At 54.2% G+C, this 20,274-nt stretch overlaps 1 protein-coding gene across 1 annotated transcript in view; it reads right to left on the bottom strand.

The window, feature by feature from the left end:
• Positions 1-20,274, bottom strand: part of KCNQ4 (potassium voltage-gated channel subfamily Q member 4) — a 55,472-nt gene that overhangs the window by 8,023 nt on the left and 27,175 nt on the right. Inside the window, exons 2-9 of the mRNA XM_029080288.2 lie at positions 17,676-17,766; positions 15,473-15,599; positions 14,240-14,415; positions 13,002-13,127; positions 12,745-12,855; positions 11,735-11,830; positions 8,736-8,824; positions 6,108-6,263 (exon numbers count right to left, since the gene is read on the bottom strand). Of these exons, the coding sequence (XP_028936121.1) occupies positions 6,108-6,263; positions 8,736-8,824; positions 11,735-11,830; positions 12,745-12,855; positions 13,002-13,127; positions 14,240-14,415; positions 15,473-15,599; positions 17,676-17,766 (972 nt within the window). The remainder of the gene's footprint in view (positions 1-6,107; positions 6,264-8,735; positions 8,825-11,734; positions 11,831-12,744; positions 12,856-13,001; positions 13,128-14,239; positions 14,416-15,472; positions 15,600-17,675; positions 17,767-20,274) is intronic.

Below are 20,274 nucleotides of genomic sequence, written 5' to 3'. Positions count from 1 at the left end.
CCACCCCAGATTCTCCCACCCTGCACCTCTTGCAGCACCAGCTACAGGCGAGGTGGGGGGACCAGACACCCCGAACGAGGTGCTCGGGCGGAGATGAGGTCCCCAGACTGCGGGGGGAGAGAGACGAGTAGTGACGGGCTTGGATGCTTCTTGGTTGGGGGAGGGAAGAGGCCGGGAGAGCATGGGGATTCTGGTTTCACACAAGCGATGATGGGGATTCCCTTGGTGTGGGGGAAGTCCCTTGGAGGCCCTGGGGGCCAAGCGCTGGACTGGGGAGCTGAAACCAGCAGGGATCGTTGGCGAAGGTGGCCGGATATCTTATCCCTGGGGGGCTGAGGCAGGGAGCGCAGGGTGGGTTGGAGAGTTCAGATTGGGCCCTGCTGAACTGAGAACCCGGCAGGAGCGGGAAAGGTGCCAGGCTAGGGGAAGGGAGGGGGAAGGAGAGGGAAAAGGTCGGGCAGCCTCAGGACCCCCACGCTGACATGCAAGGCTCCTCCATGACACTCCTCGCTCCCCACAGAGCTCTGTTGCTCCAACAAGTTAGGAAGGTTGGGGCTTGGGTGGTCCCCAAACCCTCAAACTTCTTCCAGTTCTGCCATCTGCACTGAGCTCTTCACATGCCAAGCAGCACCTCCTGCTGGAGACCATGCAACCCCTGAGGAGGGGCAGAATCCCCAAACTCACCCCTACCTCTGTTCGCGAACCACATGGATGGGACACCTGAGGCTGGGTTGTGGCAGGCCTATAGCCATTTCCCAGGCAGGAAAAACAAGCTGGTCTTAGAGTTCTAGGTTGGGTGGGGGACCTCAAAGCTTGCCAGTCAGAGTTTGAGTGTTTAGGTTTATGCTCAAAATATGCTCTCAAAATTAACCTAGAACCTTTCAGGTGCAGAAACCAGCAGTCCAAGCCCTGGCTTGGTGGGATTTAAACCGCAATGGCCAATCCCTTAGGAGGTTCAATCTTAAAGTCGGGGGTTGCAGGGGAGAGGTGGAGAGCAGGCCAGAGCTGCCATACCCCGATCCAGGGTTCCTTGGGGGGGCAGAGTCCAGGCTTCCCCAGAAGCAGGCTGGACCAGGTACCCAAATGAGCTCATTCCAAGCCCAGGCCCATTCGGCTTGGGCCCATAACAGATTGGTAATTCACTATCAGATTGAGGGCAGGCATCATGTCTACCAACTCTACTGTACTCTTCCAAACACTTAGAATAGTGCTATATGCACAACAAATGCATTTGAATAATACCCCTCTAAAATACCCTCTAGACTGCAGGCTCCCCTTCTAGACTGTAAGCTCATGGGCAGGGAACAGGTCTACCAACTCTATTATAGTGCATTCTCCCGAGCACTTAGGATAGTGCTCTGCACACAGTAAGCACACACAGTAAGCACTCAATAATATGATTGATTGATTGATTTGAGGGGCTCCCTGCCTGTCTACACAGTGGGGCATGGCTACATTGCCAAAGTACACCTTATGACAGTCAAACTTCTCTGGAGTGGCTAGGGGGAGAAGAGAGGGGATAGGCTAACACCGATGGGGGAGGTTTGACACTTCTATAAGGCAAAAGACTGCAGCAGGTGGTGGGGGTTTCTGCCCTGTTTCACTCTCTCCTCTGCAGATTCCCTTCTTTCCTTCCCCACCATCCCCAGCTCTTTGCAGCATTCCCGTGGTGGATTTTCCACTCTAGTGCACGATGGGAATTTGGTCCTCAGGCCTGTCACTCATAGGCGCCAGGATGGAGATGCACTGCTGCGACCCACACCCACGTTTAGCATCACCGCAAAGCATTCTTGAGGCAGGCGACATGCACTGCGCCTGGCACCGAAGGGCGGGGGGGTGGCACTCGGCCGTGCCCTGCTAGGGGAAGTGGAGGAAGAGGATGAGAGTGGGTAGGGAGAGAAGCAATTCCAAGCCTGAATACCTCGGCCTCCAGCTGGCATGGATCCGAAAGAAATTCCTCTTACTACTTAAGAGCTGGCTGGAAAGTCGAGAATGAGACACAAGAGTGATTAGTGTGGACGGTGGAGGGAGGATGCACATGGCATCGCCTGAAGGCCAGGAAGAGGAGGACACACGGGGAGCATGACCAGATGGCCTGGTGGTCGGTAGATGTCAATGGGCTGAGCTCATGGCTCTTTCGTGCCCACATCTTGTGCCCTTCGATTCAGCCAAGCAGACCTGCTTCCAGTCCCAAACACGTGGCTCTACCACCTTTAAGCCCCTGCCCACGTCGTTCCTCTACCTGGAACTGCACCAAAACTCACTTTGTTCCACTGCTAGAAATCCACCTCCTCCAGGAAGCCCTTCCTGATTAATCCCTTCAGAGCTGGTCATTCCAGTCAACCCAGCTCTCCCCAGCCCTTACGCCTATCCTTACTGATTTCCTGTGTCTGGCTCTGTCCTACCTCCCATGTTAGACTGGTCTTCTCCCCACTGTGTCCCAGGTCTTCTCCTTCCTCCATCTTCCCCCTTGTGATCTAATATTTTGCCCCCAGTAAACGCCTCTTCTCAGGGATGGATGATGGTCCAGCTCCTGGAACATCCCCAGACCCAGCTACAGCACCATCCCCAAGGCCGGGGAAACAGGTGCCTATGGATGAATCTGAGCTGGATAACGTTCAGAGCCTAAGTCAAGTTCTCTGTTCCATCTCTCCACTTTCTACACCAGTCTCTCTCTGCTCTCCCCCAGTTTAGACCAGTCTTCTGCAGGAGTCCCAGCTGTCCTCTCAGCCGGAGAATGACCTTAAATGGCTGGCACCTCTGGGACGGGAGTAGGTTGTTCTCTGATCCTTCTCCTGAGAAGAGAGACAGATCATTCTGCCTCTGATGTAAATCCTCAGACCATCTCAGGGCAGTTTCCCCATCCAACTCCATCTGAAGCTAGGCACATTCAACCATGGGCATCAGAAAGGTGTTGACAGGCACCTCGAGTATTCAAAGGCTCTTGAGACCCAAGAAGACAAACCTTGGTGAGTCTGAATGGCAGCCAGCATCATGGAGAACGATAATAATTCTTATCATCATCATCTCTGGGATAGTGAAGTCATCCAATCTTGTTCAATGCTTCAGAAGAACCAAAGATACAATCGCCCTCGAAGGTGACAGGGCAGTGTAAGATCAGAGATGCCCTTTAACTCTCTCCACCGCTCATTAGAGCCACCAAGCAGCATGGCTTAGTGGATAGAGCACGGGCTTGGGAGTCAGAAGGTCATGGATTTTAATTCTGCCTCCACCACCTGTCTGCTGTGTGGTCTTAGGCAAGTTGCTTTGCTTTTCCATGCCTCAGTTCCCTCATCCATAAAGTGGGAATGAAAACTGTGAGGCAAGGACTGTGTCCTACCCTATTTGCTTGTATCCACTCCAACACATGGTTCAGTGCCTGGCACGGAGTAAGCACTGAATACGTACCACAGTTATTATAATTATTATTAAGCACTCAGATGAGTCGTTAAAAATCTCAGTTGGATTTTAAATTGATGATCGTGCCTCCTTAAATCCCAGGACCCCAGAGCTGGAAGGCACTATGAGGAGCCACCTGGTGATCTGGTCATCTGGAGGTAGGGGATACTTATCCATCTAGGACTCATGGTTGTCTCTTTTAATAGCCAAGTGCCAACTCTCTTCATAGCCTATTCCAGTGTCAGTCCCCTGACAGGAATTTCTTCCTTATGTATAGCTCAATTCCCTCTTGCTGCAACTAAAACCCATTTCCTTTGGGAAAAAGAGGAGTAGCTTATTACAGCCCTACTAGAGACCTCTAAGAAAGTTGAAGGCAGTGTGTCAGTTTTCTCTCTTCCACACAAAATCCCCAATTCTTTCAATTTAGTCTACTAGGCCCATAACCTTATTTCTTTAAAGCCAGACTAATTTCTTCCAGGGGCCTAGGCCTGGGTTGACCTTCATGGCAGGCTGTTGGGGTTTCACTAACTACATCATCACTATAAGGGGGACAGTTATGCTCCCCCTCTGGCCCCTCTCTTCTCGGATCCTCGAGGCAAATCCTTCTGGATATCTCAATGCACTTTAAACTAATCTCTTACACTAATGCTTTTCCCGCTGATAGGGTGGGGAAACTGAGACTTAAAGATGTTTGCAACGCCCAGAGAGGTTTAGCAACTATCCCTAGGTCACCCAACACATTGGACCAGGGAAGCCAGGAGAAGGTCAGCGGAACACAAATCTCCCTCCTGTTACTACCCGGTGCCCCAGGGAGCAGGATCGGAACCTGATGGGAGAGGGTTGGATGGGCGACAGAGATGGGAGGAGGAAAGTTTGAGGGAAAGGGAGATGTGAGTCCAACACAGGCCAGAGGCATGAGATGACTGATGGACAAACAGTGAATTCCAGACCAGGTGCTGAGGGTGGGCAGCACAATTAACTCTCTCCTGGCCCCCAGGCATCACTGGACTTGGAGCCCAGATGTTAGATTATAAACTCCCTGAGGGCAGGGATTGCATCATTTACATTGTACTCTCCCAAGTGCTTAGCACAGTGCCCTAAATACAGTAGACTCTAAACTCCTTGAGGGCAGGGATCGCATCTAGTAACTCTACTGCACTCTCCCTAGCAATTAGTACAGGGCTCCATTCAGAGTAAGAGCTCAATAAAAACTGATTGACTGATGCATATAGAAATCTTGGATTCAGGAAGCAGGAAGGAGCCATGATCTCCAGAGAGAGGGTCCAGGGTTTGGATGCTGTCATTCTGCCCGCTTGAGCATCAATCTCTCTCTCCCTCTCTGCAACAAGTTTTGCATCAAGCCCCCAAGTTCCGTGTTAGGAAGAGAGCCAGAAGGGACAGTCCAGAGTATGGAACATCGGTGTTGTATCTGTAGGTCCTACCTAAATCGAAGAAGCTTATTTAGTGAGCCACCGACCTCTGGACGGGGGCTTCTTTGCGACGGTCAGAGAGAAGTGTGGAAAATCTATCCATGTCACTGCCCCATCTGTGCCACTGAGAGGACTTTGGCAGGTCCCTGGGTCAGGGTGGGGACCCCTGAACCCAAACCCCAGAAAAAAGGGTCCGGGCTCGCAGTTACCTGAGCCGTAAGCACTTGTGAGCAGCTGCCTCCTCCTCTCTCCAGCTTCCGGGAAGGAATAGGAATGCCGTGGAGTGGGGAAAGAGGGGCGGGAGGGTGGGCGGAGAGGAGGAGAGACAGAGAGATGACATGGTGTGAACCTGATGCCGTTGGTGGGTGGGGACTGAGGAGAGGGTGGAGACTGTGGACCATGAGCGATGGAGAAGGGAGGTTGGGCACAAGATTCACCGCTCCCCACCGGGGGGGCGTGGCAGAAAGCTACCCCACCCGTGCCCCCCTCAGACCCATTTCGGGAGGGTCCACCCTCCGCTGTCCTCTCTCCTGGCCTCTCGGTTGGTGACTCACCCTGACTAGCGGTGTTCATGCCAATCCCGTGGCTCCTGCCCTGTCCAGCTTTGGCCCTGAGCATAACTGCCAGGAGGGGTCCAGGCGGGGCCACGCCGAACAGTTATCTCATATGAACTAGGAGATCAGTGTGGGTCAAAGGGCAGGGTTTGGGGTGGACAAAAGACCCTCTCCTGTCCACTTCCAGGCCCTCGACCCGGGCAAGTCCCAGAATCGCCCAGTACCACTCCAGAAGCCCTGCCCTTCTCCTATCCCCGACCTGCCCTCCAGGCTCCAGAGGCTGTGGTGGCACGGCTGTCACTGAGTCAGAGATGGGTTGACCCTAGAGGTCTTCACCTCCAGGCCCGGGCTGGGGGAGGCCTGAGACCTTGGCATCGGCATCCCAGCTTGCCCGCGGCAGATGGCACGGTGTCAGGAAATCCCCTTACACTGGCAAGGCCCGGGGGGTGGCGAATTCCCCGCTGACACATGCTCAGCTCCTTGCGGTTCCTTTTCCACTTTCACCGGCGTGTGAGCACGAGTGTGGGCGAGGGGCCGACTGGGCCTGTCATCCGGAGGCGGGGAGGAAGCGAGACACGCAGGCCGGCCCAGCGCCGGGTGAGAGAAGGAGCGAGAGCCAGAATAGCGAGAGACGGAGCAGGAGGAGGAAAAAGAGAAGGAGGAGGAGGAGGAAAAGAGAGAGAGGGAGAGGAGGCGGGACGCCAGGGCCCCGCCGGCCCCCTACCTTTCCCCGGGGCAATAGGCGGAGCTGCCTGCGCGGTGGCAGGAGGTGAATGTCGGATAACGGGCCGGCGGTCCATCGGGCAGCTCCCTCACCTCCACGCTCCGGAGCCCCCCGTTGCGGGCGCGGTGCATGTGCTCAAAGATAAGGACCAGCTCTCTACAGGCGGGTCAGATAAAAACGGGCAGGCGTTAACCTCCCTTGCCCCCGGCGGGGCGTGGGGACGGGACCACCCGATAGGCCTCCTGGCCCTGGCGAGCAGGAACCCAGGCGCGTCCGGTCGGAGGAGAGACCGGGGGGTTGGGGAAGAGGGGTTTCTCGGCTCTCGTTCCACGGGGGAATGCCCAGAAGGGAGGGAGCGGTGGGCAGAGGGGGGGTGACCCTTCAGCTGAAGGCCAGTTCCCCTGGGGTCCCTGTCGGGGCAGGGGGTGAGCTCTCCACGGGAAGACACCTGGGTGGGGATGGGGAAGGAGGCGCTGCCCTTTCGAGGGTCCCGTTGGCCTCTCCCCAGGATCCAGGGGCTCTCCCTTTTGGTGCGGAGGTTTAACAGGGCAGGCCGGTGGTCTTGTGGAGGGCGGGGAATGGGTGACCCGCAGGGCACGGGACAGGACAGGGCCGGAGGGATGGATGGGATCAGGTTACGGGGCCCCTGTCCGGATGGACTGGACTGACGGATGCTTTCAGAGTGTCAAAAGTAGAGTGGCACCGAGGAGCCTTGGCCTAGCTCCTTCTCCCTTCCCCCTGCACCCCGGGCTCTGGACCCCCCTACTCTGGGGGTTCCGGGAAGAAGCATGGACGGGTCAGCCCCCTGGGCCGGCTGCCTGGCACCCAAGCTCTCTGGGGCCCGTAGATTGGGTACCACCGGTGGGCAGAGAGAGAGAGAGAGAGCAGTGGGGCAGGAGGAGGCTGGGGGGATTGAGGGTGGCGTTTTCCCCCTTCCCCGACGCCTCCCCCTGGTTCCTCTCCCTGCTCGGCTCTGGGGGTCCCGCAGCCCGCCCAGGGCTCGGAGGAGCCGTGGAGCAGCTAACGAGGTAGAAACGCCGGGTGGAGAAAGGGAGAGAGAGGGAAGGAGGGGGAGGGAGGGGGGGGGTGGGGTGCGAGGAAATGCTGAGAGCAGCAATCTCGGCTTAATAGCTCTGCGCCGGGGGGACTCAGCAGATGCCCTGCGGTGCCAGCGCTGACCCGGCTCATGGGATGGATGCCCCGTGGGACAGGTGCCCCGTGGCGCCATTTGCCACGAAGCTATTGATGGACTATAGACCAGGAAGCCCCCAGCGGCCCCTCTCCTCCAGACCAAGCCTCCGGCTCATAGGAACACGTTTAACCCTTTAATGCCTGCCCCGTTTGACCTGAAACTCCCCCTCCAGCAGCAATCCCCCTTCCATACACGTGCATACGCCTCCTTGTATTTTGAGGGTACGTACCTCGAGCCGGCCTGGCCAGGCCCACTGTCTGAACATGAGCCACGGCGTGGTGTACCTTCCTCTCTTGGTATCGCTTTTTTTTTCTTTTTGCACACACACACACACACACACACACACACACAAACCCAAACACAGAGAGACAGAAATCGAGAGACACATAAAACCCTCCCCCACACACTTGCTAACCAGACACATTCACACGCAGTCCAGATGGACACACATGCACAGACACCAAGGCGCTCAATCACCAACCGCGAAAACACCCCGGTGTCCTGTGGGTCAATGTTCAGCTTCCGCAGCCCCCAGGGTCTCTCACGATGGCCCCAGGCCCAGCCTCAGCCATCCCACCTGGAGGTCACCAGTCTCCCCACTAAGTGCCGGTCACTATATTGGGAAATATTTCTGTTGCTAATGCTTTTTTCAAGGAGCCAGAGGATTGCTGTGGCAGCTTCCACGGCTCTTGCTCTCTCGGCCACAGGGAGGAACCACCGAGCCGACCAAAGCCCATCACTACTTTGGACCCGTGCGGCCCCTCCACAGTTCTCTGCCCCGAACGGGATCTCTACCCCGAACGGGACCAGCTGACACTCTAATTCTCGGTCCATCCCAACCCAACCCAACTCAACCCAAGCTGACCCGGGCTGGAGATCAGCAGGGTTTCCAAATCTTTGAGTGAACTCGGGAAGACGAGAGGCACAACCAGTGGGTTTGGGGAAAAGGCCAGGAGCCCCTTTGGGGGCTCAGCGTCTCCCCCACCCTCACCATGTACACGCTTCTTCCCTGTTTCAAGGTGAGGATGGGGGATGGCCATGTAGCTGGAGCCCTGCCACACACGGGTGATGGTTCTGCCCAACCCTGCTTCTACAACTCTCAACAACCCTTGAGGGGCAACCACTACCATCTGCAAAAACACTGCCCATGCATAGCCCCAGCTCCGGAGACAAATCACTTGCCCTGAAGCCCAGGTCAAAGCCCAGTCCAATGAAGAAACCACCCTGCACCCAACCTGTGTTTACCCTAGGCCACTCCTCACTCCTTTGTTCGACCCTCACAGGATGATGCAATATCCTCTCCTCTGGTAGTTTTTGGATCCCAGTGAGCTACAGCCCGACTCAGAACTTGACAGCTGGTTGTCCGGCCCCAAGTCCCCACCCCTCCTTCCTCTGAGCAGTGGGGCAGGGGCTAAAGATGGGAGCCTGCAGCCTACCTGAAAGATGGGAGGATACTGTCGTAGTAGTACCAGGTGGCAGTCAGATAGGACCGGCTCATGTCTGTCGAGTACAGGCGCCAGGCAGCCTACAGGAGCCGGGGAAGGGGGGAAAAGGGGAGATGAAGGCGGTCTCTAAGCCTTTGATCGTGACATTCCCGCCCCCGGCTAAAATCTCTCCCCCATCTTCCCCCAACATTTCTCTCTCTAAACTACTAAAACCTACCTCCTCCTGGAAGTCTCCCCAGTTTAACCCATCTCAGCTCCAGGCCTGTGAGCACTTGGGAATTGAGCCATGCTTACGATTAGGATCGTGTTTCTTTTTATGTTTGGTTAATTGCGTGTGTCCTGCTTCCTCCATTAAACTGGGAGCTCCTCAGGGGCAGGGACCTGGTTTTCTTCCCCTGCCTCTGGCCACGCGGCATCCATTAAGGGCCTTTACATCCGACGGGAGCTAAATCAACCCCCTGCAATGCCACTGATTCATCACCAGGTGGCACAAGTCGAAGGGTTTACGTGTCCAGCTCCCGGGGCAGGATGAAAAAAGACCCACAAGTATAAGGTTCTGGGTCCAGTAAACCCGTGGCGTGTCTTAGGCTTTTCTGTCCTCCACTCTGGGCTTAGCGTGTGACTCCTTCTCTGAGACAGATAAGAGACAGTGTGGCTAATGCCCATGGTAATAATCATAATAATCGGTGGTACTGGTTAAGCCTTACTCTGTGCCACGCATTGTAATAAGCAGACGAATAGATACAAGTTATTCAGGTCAGACACAGTCCCCGTTCCACGTGGGACTCACACTCTAAATATTGAACCCCCGTTTTATGAGGAAACTGAGGCCCAGAGAAGTGAAGCGTCTTGCCCAAGGTCACCCAACGGGCAAGTGGCGGAGCCGGGATTAGAACCCACGTCCTCTGATTCCTAGGCCGGTGTTCTTTCCACTAGGTCACGCTGCTCCACCCATGTCTTGGCATCTACAACCCACACCCTAAGCCTCCTCCAGACCCTTGCGAAGAGGTTGTCCTCAGCACGGACCCGGCAGGAAGCCGCAGTCGAGCCTGGAGGCAATCGCTGGAGAGACCTTGGGCGCAGGGGATGAGAAGAGTGGAAGGAAGAAAGGGTTGGAAATTTGGAGGAGCTGGGATAGTTCATCTGAGAGAGAAGAAAAGGCTGGGGGAGACCCTTTTGAGCAGTTGGTATTCACCTCACCGTCAGCCCTACCACAGTTATGTTCATATCCGTAATTTATTTATTTATATTAATGTCTCCCCCTCTAGACTGTAAATTCCTTGTGGATAGGGAACGTGTCTACCAACTCCGATATACTGTACTTTCCCAAGTGCTTAGTACGGTGCTCTGCACACAGCAAGTGCTCAATAAATGCCACTGATTGATTATTTGACTGATTGATTGGAGTCCGCTTTTTTCCACCTACTCTGAGGGCAGCACCACCAAAGGAAGCTAGCCTCCACTGCAGCGAGAGGGAAGAAAGTTAGACACCAGGAGTGATCTCCAATCACCGAGGGGTGTGAATCTCTGAAACAGTCCATTGAAGGACATGCCAGAAGCTCCTGGAAATTCACCCCTCTGGGGAATTGCTGCTGGCCAGCTCGGACGCCCAGAATGGACGATACTCTAGGGCAGAGTTGAGTCTGGGTGGGAGGGAGAGGAATTGAGTGAACCTCTCTCTGGTGTCTCGTGACCCTGAACATCTGTCTTCCGCCTCAAAGGCCCCATCCACGGTGGGTATATTTATACGTGTATATTTTTTGTTCCGCTTCTCCCATTGTTCAGGAAAGGTCTCAGGTATCGCTCTCTGTGGCGGGACTCATTAATTAAGGTGGAATCACAATGCCAGTGTTATCGGTGGCCGTGCCAGGCCTCGGCTCTCAAATCAATGAGTGCTCTCCCGGGAATGGGCGTGGGCCGCTGTCATTGTCTCTGGCCCGGGTCGACCAGCCAGCTCTGAGGGCGACGTGTCCGCCGCCTGGCTCGCTTAATGAGCCTCTGGCTGTGGTAGGGGCGGGGAGAGGGGTTGGCAAGGATGGAATGGGAAGTGGAGAGAAGCCACGGGCAGGTTAGGAGCGGGCAGGATTAGGGGAAGGCAGAGATGGGGTGGATTTGGCTCTGTGGTGGGAGATGAGGAGATGATGAGGTGCTGCCAGCTTCAGCCAAGGAGGGGTGGCCTGGGCCTCTATCACCAGAGCTGGCAGGCTGCCCACCTCAGGTACTCCAGGCTGCCGCTATACTTGGTGAGGTGAGGTGGGCACCCAGAGAGCTGGCAGAGAGAGGCAGTATCCTGGGCTTGGTTTGGGAATCGGGGGAGAAGAGGTCTCTCCAGGGCACCTCCTACTATGGGATGGTAGTACTAGGACCTTGGGGCACCAGAACCCTGTGCCAGGGTGGCATTTAGTGGTTTCTCCAACCTGATGCCAGTTTAAGCTCTGGATCGATCTCCATTCCTCCCCCAGACCCTGCTGGGGTACCTCCTTCTCCCTGGGGTGTGCAGCTGGCTCTGCTGGTCTTGGTCCTGCCCCAGAGGGCATTTTCCCACTGTGGGTACTAGCCTGCTTTAAAATAATTCATCCTTTCTGCAGTTCCTTTAGCAGGATGCTGGGAACAGGCCCAGGGGAAGGGGGTGGTGCCAGTGGCACCAGTGAGAATCCTCATAGCCTAGTGGAAGGAGTGCGGGACTGAGAATCAGGAGACCCAGGTTCTAACTGTGCCTCTGCCACTTGCTTGCTGTATGATCTTGGGCAAGTCACTTAATTTTTTTGAGCCTTAGTTTCTTCATCTTTAAAAGAGGGATTAAATACCCGCTCTTTCACCTCCTTAGACTGTGAGTGTCAAGGTTGAGGTGGGGACTGTGTCCAACCTGATTATCATGTGCTACTTCAGCGCTTAGAGCAATGCTCGGCACATAGTAAGTACTTAACTAATCAGCCATTATCACTATTATTATTATTACTATTATTACTGCCCACCTAGCAGGTGGCTACCTGGATGAGGTTGGCCGCAGGCGTCCTCCGCTTCTCGAAGTGCTTCTGTCGGTGCTGCTCTTGCACCTTCAAGGCAAAGCCGGACCCCAGGATACCCTGGCAGGGGAGGGAGGATGGTTCAGTTCTCAGTCCTGGGGCCAGAGTGAAGTCAGTGGATGGGAGCAGGGATTGAGTAGCCAGGACCTTAGGTACACAGGGCCTTGAGTACCCAGGGTCTTGGGCACAGAGGGTCTTAGGCACCCAAGATCTTGGGTACATAGGACTTCAGGCATCCAAGGTTTTGGGTATGCAGGGCCTCAGGCACCAAGAGCCTGTGGTACATAGGGACTCAAGTGCCCAGATCTTGGGCACGCAGAGCCTCAGACCCAGGATCTTGGGTACATAGGACTTCGGGCACCCAAGATCTCGGGTACTCAAGGCCTCAGGGACACCAGGGCCTCGGGTGGGGGTGAACCAGGAGATAGAGACATCCATCAACCGGGCCTAATTGAGGGAAGAGACCCCACCCACAGCCTTCAGCGAGAAGGCCAGGAGAAGTAGCTTGGCACAGTGTATAGAGCACAGATCTTAGAGTCAGAAGGACCTGGGTTCTAATTCCGGCTGCACCACTTGTCAGCTGTGTGATCTTGGCCAAGTCACTTCATTTCTCTGTGCCTCAGTTACCTCACCTGTAAAATGGGGATTAAGTCTGTGAGCCCCATGAGGGACAGAGGGACTCTGTCCAACCTGATTAGCTTGCCTCTATCCCAGCACTTGGAACAGTACTTGACACACAGCAAGCACTTTACAAGTACCATCATCATCATTGCCACTATCAACAAGAGGGTCTGGGGTCACCCATGGAGGGAAAGAGGTGCCCCCAGTGAGCCAGAGACCACTCTCAGCAGGAAAGGGGGAATGTGAAGGGATGCTCATGAAGTGTAGAAGAGGGGTCCGGCGGTCCTCACAGAAGCAAAGGGCAATGCTCGGGGGTGTTCACGACGGACAGAGGAGAGCCCTTGGTTACTCACGGCGGGCAAGGCGAAGAAGGAGATGCCCAGCAGGGCGAAGCCAGCCGCCAGCACCCGTCCCAGCCAGGTCTGCGGGGTCTTGTCGCCGTAGCCAATGGTGGTGAGAGTGATCTGTGACGGGTGGGGTGGGAGGGCAGGGGAAGAGAGGGGAGCAGTGAGTCCCCCATGCCACCAGTCCAGGGGGCGAGCGTGGGCAGGGCCAGGGCTCCAGAGGGCTGGAGGGAAGGGGCTGGAGGGATTGCTGCCGATGAACTTACTGTACCCCACCAGAGCGAGTCAGCGTATGAGGAGAACTCGGTGTTGGCGTCCTTCTCCGCCAGGTAAACGAGGAACGAGGCGAAGATGAGCACCAGGAAGCCGATGTACCATGCCGTGATCAGCTCCTGGAGGGAGAGGCAGGCCCAGAGGGCAGAGGTCAGGCAGAATGGGGGCCACAGGAAGCAGCGGGAGGCAGAGACAGAAGGGAGAAAGAAGGGGGAAGAGGAGAAGAAGAGGGAGGAGGGGAAAGGGAAGAAAATAGGCAGGGGGAGGAGGGAAGGAGAGGTGGAGGGAGGGGGAAGTAGTCCCCTCTAGATTGGAAGCTCCTTGTGAGCATCGTACATGTCTACCAATTCTGTTGCCTTGTGCTCTCCCAAGTACTTCAGTACAGTGCTCTGTACATAGTAAGCACTCAGTAAATACCACTGATAAGAAGAGGGGGGAGCAACTTCCCCAAGCCTCTTGGATGATGGCTTGCTCCAGCTACTCAAGGTGAATGAGCTGCAGTGAGACAGATGGGGGATAGACCCAGAGAAGGGCTTCCTTTAACATTATTGCTGTGCTATTGTTATAATTATTATTGGTGGTAATAGTAGTATTGATTATAATAATAACAGTATTTGTTAAGTGCTTACTATGTGCCAAGTACTGTTTTAAGCGCTGGGGGAGAGACAAGGTGATCGGGTTGTCCCACGTGGGACTCACAGTCTTAATCCCCATTTTACAGGTGAGGTAATTGAGGCCCAGAGAAGTTAAGTGACCTGCCCAAAGTCACACAGCTATCAAGTGGTGGAGCCGGGATTAGAACCCATGACCTCTGACTCCCAAGCCTGTGCTCTTTCCACTCAGCCACGCTGCTTCTCCTTGATTACGCTTGAGAGGCAGCATGGCCTAATGGAAAGGGCTCAGGCCTCGGAGTCAGAGGACCCAGATACTAATCCGAACTCCGCCACCTCTCTGCTCCGTGACCCTGGGTAAGTCAATTAACTTCTCTGTGCTGTAGTTACCTCATCTCTAAATTGGGAGATTACTACCGTGAGCCCCATGAGGGGGATGGGCTGTGTCCAACTTGATTACCTTGCATCTACCCAGCACCTAGTCAAGTACCTGGCACATAGTAAGCCCTTAACTAATGCCGTGAAAAAATGTTTAAGAAGTACCACAATTATTAGCATTAAGCATTTCCTCTGTGGAAGGGGCTCGGGCTGGCCGGGTCCGGTGTGGTGTGGCCACTCACCTTGCTGTGCGCATACACCACGGAGCCCAGTAGCTTCCAGGTGCCCCCGCGCCGGTCCATCCGCACCATGCGCAGGATCTGCAGGAAGCGCATGCTCCGCAGAGCCGAGGTGGCGAAGATGTTGCCCTGCGTGCCGGCCGCGATGACCGCCAGCGAGGCGATGAAGACGATGAAGTCTGAACCGGGGGAGAGGAAGAAGTGGTTCAGCCTGGCAGACCTCACCCCTAGGACCCTACCCACAAGGGGTTAGGAAAGAGTGAGGGTCTGTGGAGGATGGGGGTGTGGGCCTGGGCTGGGAGCTGGGCTTGGATTTAGGGTTAGACCCATTAGGTGCGTTGTTGGCAGGGACCGTGTCTACCAACTCCACTGATGAGAAGCCGCGTGGCTTAGTGGCAAGAGCAAGGTCTTGGGAGCCAGAGGGTGTGGGTTCTAAACTCCGTTCCACCACTTTGCTGTGTGACATTGGGCGGGCCATTAACTTCTCTGTGCCTCAGTTATCTCATCTGTAAAATGGGGATAAACACTGTGAGCCCCACGTGGTACAACCGGATTACCTTGTATCTACTCCAGCGCTTAGAACAGTGCTTGGCACAATAGAAAGCACTTAGCAAATACCACAGTTATTATTATTATTATTGTGCACTCTGCACAAAATAATCGCTCAACAAAGAAGCAGCTTGGACTAGTAGATGGAACACAAACCTAGGAGTTAGAAGGACCTAGGTTCTAATCCCTACTCTGCCACTTGCCTGCTGTGTAACCTCGGGCATGTTACTTAACTTCTCTGTGGCTGTTACCTCATCCACAAAATGGGGATAAGACTGTGAGCCCCATGTGGGACAGGAACGTTTCCAACCTAATTAGCTTATATCGACCCCAGTGCTTAGTCCTGGCACTAAAAAAAAACAACACAAAAAACCAAGAACCAAAAAAACCCAAGACATTGATTGGTTGGGTAGAGCAGGGAGTTAAGATTGTAGCTAGAACTGACAATGGGGCTGTGGCTAAAGCAAGGGATAGGGTTACAGATGCGGGGAGGGGACAGTGTTGGTGAGGCTATGGAAAGATTAGGGTTGTGGTTGGGGCTGGGGTTACCATAAACTCATTGTGGGCGAGGAATGTGTCTGTTATATTATTTTGTCTTCTTCCAAGCGCTTAGTACAGCACTCTGCACATAGTAAGAGCTCAATAAATAGAAATGATTGAGTTTTGTGGTGGCCTGCCAGCACCCACCTATGACGCAGAAGGGTTTCCGAGCAAAGCGGAAGCGGCCTTGCCAGCCCCGGTAGCGGCAGCAGCAGCCAGCGGCCCATATCCGGATGATGTACTCCAGACCGAACACCACGATCATCACAAATTCCTGGAGAAGAGGGGCATCCATCATCACCAGGCCCCTGTGGCCCAGCCAGCCAGCCGCCCAGCTCGGCCAGGGGTCCAGAGATCACCAGGGTCCCCATGGGAATCGTCCTCCTTCCCCAGTCCCAAACTTCACCAAGCTTGGGGCTCATGAGCCCCGGAGCAGGGGTGACACTTCTCTGCTTCCCATTCATTCATTCATTCATTCATTCATTCATTCATTCATTCATTCATTCATTCAATAGTATTTACTGAGCGCTTACTATGTGCAGAGCACTGTACTAAGCACTTGGAATGTACAATTCAATCCTGTCCTTCCTTCCCACACTAGAGCCTTCTCCCTGTACCACCTTCTCCTCAGCCTGGCCAGGGAGCAAAGACTTGTCTCCCCCCAGAGACCAGATAGGGCAAAGGCTTGTCCTGAGTCACACAGCATGACAGGAACAGAGATGGAGACAAGATCCAAGGCCAGTGCCATCTCCCTCAGTCTCTACTGAATCCAGACTCGAGCTCAGCCAGGCCTAGGGCCTTTATCAGATGATCTCTCAGTTCCTCAGAGACTCTAGAGTGTCCTTGACCTCTTGTCTCTAACCTTCAGGGTCCTGCCCGTCTAGCTTTCTTTCTGTCTCTATAGCTATCTCTCTGGGCCCTGCCTATATCTAGTCCTCTTTCAGTCCCTTTCTCTGTCTCTGTCTCTATCTCTAGTCTGTAAACTCACTGTGGGCAAGGAATGTGTATAGTTATACTGTCCTCTCCCAAGATCGTAGTACAGTGCTCTGCACAGAGTAAGCGCTCAATAAATACGACTAAATGAATGAATGTCCTTGTCTCTGTTCCTGCCTCCCATCTTTGACCATCTCCATCCCTGCAGTCCAGGCAGCAGGTATGAACACTCGCACTTTCTCCCCGTCTCGTTTCCACCTCCTTCGGAGGACCCTGCCCCCGTCTCGCCCTTGGCCACACCCACGGCCCCCCACCCACAGCCCTCCTTTCGTTCTGCTCTTCTCCGCGGAGCCTGCTGGACGGAGGGCCGGGTTTTCCCCACCGTCAGCATTGTCCTCTTCCCCGTTCCTTCCGCACAAAGTTCTGCTCCTGCTTACTCAGGAGAAAATTCCCAAGGATTTTCCTAATTTAGTCTCGCACCCATCGGACAGAGTTTCGGAGTCAGCTGTTTCTACGTGGGGGGAGTCCACGAGAAGACTGACTTCAGGTTCCTGACGGATACAGGTTCCTGTGCCCACCCACCCCATACCCAGGTATTCCCCCTCGGGCAGCGGGGTCCAGATCCCTGTGGCCTCAATCCTGCACTTTATCCCCTCAGCATGCCCAGAGACCCTGACCTGTCTCATTATTCTTTCTCCCCTCTTCTGGTAGGCAGGGAAGGGATAGGATCCTTTGCACGGAATGTGTCAGTTACACTGTTACATTGTACCCTCTCAAGCGCTTAGTCCAGTGCTTTGCACACATTAAGCGCTCAATAAATACGATTGATTGACCAGCTGACTGAGTGGAGGAAGCTGACCGAATGATGACCAGCAAATTAGTGGCTAAAGTCAAACCCTCTCCGACCTCTTGGATGGTGTGATGCCCCCCGGAGATGGACACTGGGAATAGGGCACTGTGGCAGCATTCCTCATGGAGACGAGTCAGAGAGAGCCTGGGGCAGGATCTGAGGCTTTGGCATAGATGCCAACCAACAGCCAGAGATTCAGCTTACCCTGTAGCTTTTAACATCCCCCAACACACACCTAGCCTATAACCTGAGCAAAGTGGGCAAACCACTCCGGGACCCCTCACTTCTCTCTTCCCTCTGCCCTGTGAGATACCAGGGCCCATAAATGGCCTCTTGACAACGTTCCAGAGCAGAGAGTTTGGGAAACTTTGCAGATAGCGACTGGCCTGAGGCCGTGGGCAAGAAAAGAAACCCTGTGGTGGCAGGTTTGTTCTTCTTTCTCAAGCTGAGTGTGCAGATTCCGAGCTTGCAGGGGGCTGGCACACTATGCTCCTGCCCCTGGACCCACCCCCCATCACCCCTGCTGCCCAGGACTCCTGCTGGCTACCCCAGACGTCGGTTAATTACCAAGATCAGCAGACATTCGTTGGCAAACTCCTGATGCTCTTGGATGGTAGAAAGCACAGACAGCACCAGACAGCTGAAGACCAGCAGGAATCTGAAAGAGCAATGAGATGGAGCACGGTGAGATGGCAGGCGGGTGGACGGGGGAGCCTGGGGGAGGATCTTTTTCAGTCTTGGTTCAGCCCTGAAGCAATTTCCAGGAAAGACAGGGTGGGACAGAGCTGGGGTCCTGGGTTCTAATCCTGATTCTGCCACATGCTTGCTGTGGGACATTGGGCAAATTACTTTACTTGTCTGTGTCTGAGTTCTCTCACAGTTCTACTTGAACTGTGAGCCTCCTGTGAACATGATTATCTTGTATCTACCCCGGTGCTTAGTTCAGTGCTTGGCACATACTAAGCCCTTAACAAATACCACAGTTATTATTAACGCAGAGAGGAAAATCTTTCCTGTTGTCTAACCTCCTTCTGTTTGTGCAACTTAGCCTCATTTCCTCAGGTGGGGGCTCTCCTCTGGCCTTGACTTCCCAGAGTCCCTCGGTCTTCTCATTTCTGGACTCAACCACCCTCAAGTCCTAGGGTTCTCAGAGCCCTGGGCGCAATCCTGTTCCCCACTCTTGGTCTGGATGAGCGTCAGTGAGTCCCTTGGATGCCCAGCTGCAGAGGAGGGTGGCGGGTGGCCAGGGGCGCGGGGCGCTGATCCAAACTGTCCCTAGTGCTCTGGAGGTGATGTTTCTGACAGGTGGCAAAGTGGAGCATAGCAGGAAGACGGGAGCTAAAAACCAGCCCCAGGGGCTGCAGGGGGAGTCCTAGAATCAAGTGCTTTCTAGAAAAATTATCTTAAACTCAGGAATCCCCATCTCCAAAGATCATCTCAGTTTTCCTCTTGCCTCCATTCAGAGCTGCCCCAACTCACAGACTGAATGGTGGAGCTATGGGGAGGTCTTTGCTATGTTTATCGTTTCTTGAGTGTTGATTCCAAATAATAATAATAAATATTTATTAAGCATTTGTTATGTACCAAGCACTATCCTCTTTGTACCACTCACACTATACTATCCAAATCCTGTACTGACTGTTTGTTCTTCTTCCTAGCTAACCTAAATATTTCTTGCTGCAACATGCCCTAAAAGGGATGCTACGCTCACCAGAAGTTAGGAGGACAGGCTAGAGAAGTTGGAGTCAACTAGTCTAGAGGAGACAAGACCAAGGAGACACCAAATGACCACTGTTATACAGTCTATTCACTTCTACCTCTGTCTAACACAATGGTTTCCATCTCAGCAAAATGGGTAAAAGTGAGACAGAGGAAGAACTTTCTGAATTCTGATAGGCCCTCTCGGGGAGAGGGAAGCTTCCAGATCTGGAGGTTCTTAGGACAGACCTGCCTTTCACCCTCATCAGATGGATAAGGATATTGAGAATTTTTTTTGTCTAGTGGCAGGGGCCTGATCGAGCTGACCTCTTAAGGTCGCTTCCACCCCCTAGGATTTCCATGAGAGATCCTGCTGAAATGGTTTTCTAGAAAATGCAGTCAGTCCCCCAGACCCCGGCTGTTTAGAGCCGGGAGAGACGAAATGAGGGCCTGGGAAGCTCAGGGGAAACTAAGGGGAAGCTAAGGGGAAGCGAAGGGGAAGAGGAGGGGAAGAAGAGGGGATATGCAGGGGAAGTAGGCGGGTAAGGGACGGACATGATGAAGCCCCGGCACAGAGTCTCCTCCCTCTCTCATTCCCAGCTCTGTTCTGCTCCTGAACCTCAGTCTCCAGGCCCTGAGGATCACTTATTCTTCCCCCAGCACACACACCCCCACCCCAGAACAGAGCAAGTTGGAGGCTGTGCTCTGCTCCAGAAAACCAAACATTTTAATCTCCCAGCAGGCTTCCAGTCCCCCAACTCTCCACCCTCTTTCCTGATGAAATCTCTCTGACTTTGGTGGTGGCTAAGATGTCCCCTGGAGACTTCTTCTTCCCTTCTTCTTTTTCCCACCGTTCTTGGAAGTAAAGTCTGAGGGAGCAACCACTTTGACCTCTTGACTATCCACCTTTCTGCCAGACTCTGCCTTGGGGGTGGGCTCCATCCCCCCTTCTCCGGACTGCATTCCCACCTATATCATCATCAAGAGCTTTGAGAAAATCCCCCTCCCTCTTCTCTTCCCGCTCCCCACGCTCACTCTACAGAATGCTGAATGCAAAGAAACGGGAAAAATTAAACCAGAGGAGACTCTCCAGGGTTGCAAACCAAAGGGAGCCTGTTAAATATTTAAGAGCAGAAGATGGTGCAAGAAGCCTCTGGGGAGCTCCCGGCAGCTCGGCTCACCCTCCTCCCTCCCTCCCCACCCACACCCCTTCTTCCCTGCTGACCGGTGGCTGTGGCCCAGGGGAAAGATGTGGGGTTGTGAGCAGGGAGGAGGGTTGGGCTGGAGGGAATTCTTACCCCCTCTGCTATCTTTGGGACTCAAAGATCTGGAAGGGTACTCCAGAAGTCAACAACCCCAGCCCCCTGACTCCAGTCAGACTGGAACCTCACTATTTCTGTTTAAAAAACTCCAGGATCCGGGCAGTGTAGCATCTTGGCACGACCCAGGCTCTTGGGAATCTGTAAGT

Source organism: Ornithorhynchus anatinus, chromosome 16 (genome assembly GCF_004115215.2).
Source record: "Ornithorhynchus anatinus isolate Pmale09 chromosome 16, mOrnAna1.pri.v4, whole genome shotgun sequence".
Lineage (NCBI taxonomy): Eukaryota > Metazoa > Chordata > Mammalia > Monotremata > Ornithorhynchidae > Ornithorhynchus > Ornithorhynchus anatinus.
Note: the sequence above shows the minus strand (reverse complement) of the source record. Positions and strands in the feature narration are given on the sequence as shown.